The 3,968-nt window shown below is 41.4% G+C and overlaps 1 protein-coding gene across 1 annotated transcript; it reads left to right on the top strand.

Annotated features, from left to right (window-relative positions):
* The first annotated feature begins 1,113 nt into the window (after positions 1–1,113).
* Positions 1,114–1,752, top strand: LOC142168805 (uncharacterized). The gene has a single exon (XM_075229960.1). The coding sequence runs from the start codon at positions 1,114–1,116 to the stop codon at positions 1,750–1,752; it is 639 nt and encodes a 212-aa protein (XP_075086061.1).
* Positions 1,753–3,968: the final 2,216 nt, after the last annotated feature.

Here is a 3,968-nt window from a genome sequence, read left to right as displayed (position 1 = left end):
TGACATTGTCTCGCATCGATTGTCCACCGATCCTACCTGACCGCCGGTCAAGCACAAACCCAGGAAATTTAAGCTCGATTTAAGTCTGGTTGGAAAATATCATCCTAGTACGCAAGAGATACGGAAAGATTAGAATATGTATGGACTATCGATATCTCAACAAAGCTAGTCCAAAGGACGATTTCCCTATACCAAATATCCACATCCTCATCGACAATTGCGCGAAGCAGGAATTGCAGTCGTTTGTGGATTGTCTTGCTGGGTATCACCAAATCTTGATGCATGAGGAAGATGCATAAAAGACGTCCTTCACCATACCTTGGGGAGTCTACTTCTATAGAGTTATGTCGTTCGGTCTCAAGAACGTCTGTGCCACCTACATGAGGGCCATGATGACCCTCTTTCACGATATGATTCATTAGGCGATTGAAGTGTATAAGGATGACGTCATCATAAAGTCTCGAAAGAGTTCAGAGCACTTGGACGATTTGAGGAAATTTTTCGAACGTCTACGAAGGTACAATTTGAAGTTGAACCCAGCAAAGTGCGTGTTCGGAGTCCCTGCTGGAAAGCTGTTGGGCTTCATTGTAAGCAGGAAGGGGATAAAGCTGGACCCATAAAAAATCAAGGCTATTTAAGAATTGCCGCCACTAAAGAGAAGAAAAGATGTAATGAGTTTTTTGGGTAGATTGAATTACATCAGTCGCTTCATAGCCCAGTCCATGGTAATCTGTGAATCTATTTTCAAGTTGTTGAAGAAAGATGCTGCCACAAAATAGACTGAAGAGTGCTAGAAAACCTTCAACAAAATCAAGGAGTCTCTATCAAATCCACCAATGTTGGTTCCCCCCGAACTCGGGAAGCCATTGTTACTATATTTGTCAGTCTTGGATAATGCCTTCGGCTGTGTGTTGGGATAACATGACGAAACTGGAAGAAAGGAGCATGCCATCTACTACTTAAGTAAGAAGTTCACGCCATGCGAGGCCAAGTATACTCTGATAGAATGAAGTCATTCTCCTTATCTGATATCTCGGCTCGACCTTCTCAAGTACATATACTACGCATCTGATATCTCGGCTCGACCCGCTCAAGTACATCTTCCAGAAGCTAATGCCTACTGGAAAACAAGCTAAAGAGCAAATTCTCCTTAGCGAATTTGACAATGTGTACTTAACTCAGAAGGCTATCAAAGGGCAAGCTTTAGCCGACCACCTCGCAGAGAATGAGGATTACGAGCCACTTACCATGTATTTTCCCGATGAAGAAGTATTATTTGATGGAGAAGATATTACAGAATCGTACCTTGGGTGGAGAATGTTTTTTGATGGAGCAGCAAACTTCAAAGGAGTCGGAATTGGGGTAGTCCTGATTTCAGAATCCGGACAACACTATCCAACATCATCAAAGATAAGATTCCCCTATACTAATAATATGGCTGAATACGAAGCATGCATCCTTGGGATTAGAATGGCAGTCGACATGAACATCAAAGAAATTTTGGTCATAGGGGATTCCGATCTATTGATACACCAAGTCCAAGGGGAATGGTCCACCGAGAATTTCAAGATACTTCCATACGTGCATTACGTGAATGAACTATGTAAAAAGTTCACAAAGATTGAGTTCAAGCATGTCCCCGGGATTCAAAACGAGTTCGTTGACGCCCTTGCAACCCTATCATCTATGATTCAACATCCAAACAAGAACTACATCGACATGCCTATTGCTTCCATGAAGATAAAGAACTAGATAGTAAACCATGGTATCACGACATCAAGAAATTCCTTGCAACCAAAGAATACATAGAGAATTCTACTAATGGTCAAAAGCAAGCCCTCAAGAGGCTGGCAAACAATTTTTTCCTCAATGGATAAATCCGGTACAGGAGGACCCCAGACTTAGGTTTGTTGAGATGTGTAGACATCGCCGAGGCAAGCGAATTATTGGAGGAAATACATGCAGGAACGTGCGGACCCCACATGAATGGGTTCACATTAGCCAAGAAAATCTTGAGATCTTCATATTTTTGGATGACTATGGAAAATGACAGTATCCGCTACATATAGAAGTGTCACCAGTGCCATATTCACAAGATTTCATCCGAGTTTCGCCAAATGAGTTAAACGTAATGGGTTCACCCTGGCCGTTCGCCGCTTTAGGCATGGACGTGATTGGACCTATAGAGCCTGCCGCATCAAATGGACATTCTTTCATCTTGGTAGCTATCGACTATTTCACCAAATGGGTCGAAGCATCTACTTACAAGGCCGTCACAAAGAATATAGTAGCAGATTTCGTCCGAAATAACATCATTTGTAGATTTGGGATACCAGAGTCTATTATCACTTAAAATGTCGCTAACCTCAACAGTGACCTCATGAGAGAAATCTGCGAGAAGTTCAAAATCGTCCACCACAATTCTACAGCCTACAAACCACAAATGAATGGGGCAGTCAAGGCAGCCAACAAGAATATCAAGAGAATTCTGTGAAAGATAGTGGACAATCACAGACAATGGTACGAGAAACTACCTTTCGCTTTACTCGGTTATCGAACTACCATGAGAACATCCACTAGGGCAACGCCGTATATATTGGTATACGATACTAAGTTGTGATACCCGTAAATGTCAAAATACTGTCTTTAAGGGTTATCTAAGAAGAAAAAATGGATGACACAGAGTGCATACGGGTCATGCAAGAGCAACTCATTCTCATTGACGAGAAAAGAATGGATGCAGTATGTCATGGTCAGTTGTATCAGAACAGGGTGACCAGTGAATTTAACAAAAGAGTGAAATCTTGTCAGTTCGCACCGGGGCAGTTGGTATTGAAGAAAATCTTTCCCCACCAAGAGGAAGCTAAAGGAAAGTTCGCACCAAACTGGCAAGGTCCTTATGTAGTTCACCGAGCACTGTTGAGTGGAGCTCTAATCTTGAAAGAAATGGATGAAAGAGTCAATACAAAGCCTATCAACTCAGACGCAATCAAGAGATACTATGTTTGAAGACAAATAGAGTTAGGTTTTGATGTAACAGAACTACGTTCAACCTGACTTCCTACAGAGGGATACGTAGGCAACCACGTAGGGTTTAGTTTCTCTACCCCTTCTCTTTTGTAATAAAAAAACCAAATATCATTTTTTTATGTTGCTCAGGAACTACGCTGAATTGATTTCCTTAGAAAGGAATACGTAGGCAATCCTCATCTGAGTCAGACTTGGGCATTTTCATTCTTAATCTCATCATTTTGCATCTGTTGTAATCGAACTACGCTTTGACTTGATTCTATTTGAAAACGTAGGTTGCCTGAGTCAGGCTCGGTCATTTCATCATATTTTATCATAATCCACGAACTACGTTCAGACTTGATTCCGTTTTGGATAGGTAGGCAACCTGAAAGGGTTCAGTCTTAACCTTAGGAAAACCTTGTAATGCATTAGTTTGAATTAGGACGTAGTTGCAATAGCAAGCAGTCATGTTGGTCGACATCAACAGGACAAAGTTTTCAAGAGGATACGTTCGCGTGTGGAGAAACTTTCATAACATGTCATAATCCGGAACGACGCTCGTTTTAAAAGCAAAGTATTTTCAAAATGTTTTCTAAAATAAAATATATAGACAGTAATTTGTTCCATCTACAGAATGTCATGACGCAATCATGTCTAAGGCCGGAGCAAACCAACACAGTGATCGACACAAACCAACTTCCCCGCCCCCACTAAGAATTTTTCTTTGAGTGCATGGTCAATAGGGAGTAAGGAAGCACTAAGACCATACTGGGGAAAATGATGGATCCGCCACTTGCCTAAGATTGTCTATCTTCCTCCATCTGGTACAACTAAATCTAACCTCTGAATCCTTTGCAGGTACTTCAGAATTAGACAACTGATGCGGAAAAACCTGTACATAGCAAATTGCCTGCTCAAACAACCAGAGCACCTTATACAAAACTGATCATTGGATT

The sequence above is a fragment of the Nicotiana tabacum genome, chromosome 14 (assembly GCF_000715075.1).
Source record: "Nicotiana tabacum cultivar K326 chromosome 14, ASM71507v2, whole genome shotgun sequence".
Lineage (NCBI taxonomy): Eukaryota > Viridiplantae > Streptophyta > Magnoliopsida > Solanales > Solanaceae > Nicotiana > Nicotiana tabacum.
Note: the sequence above shows the minus strand (reverse complement) of the source record. Positions and strands in the feature narration are given on the sequence as shown.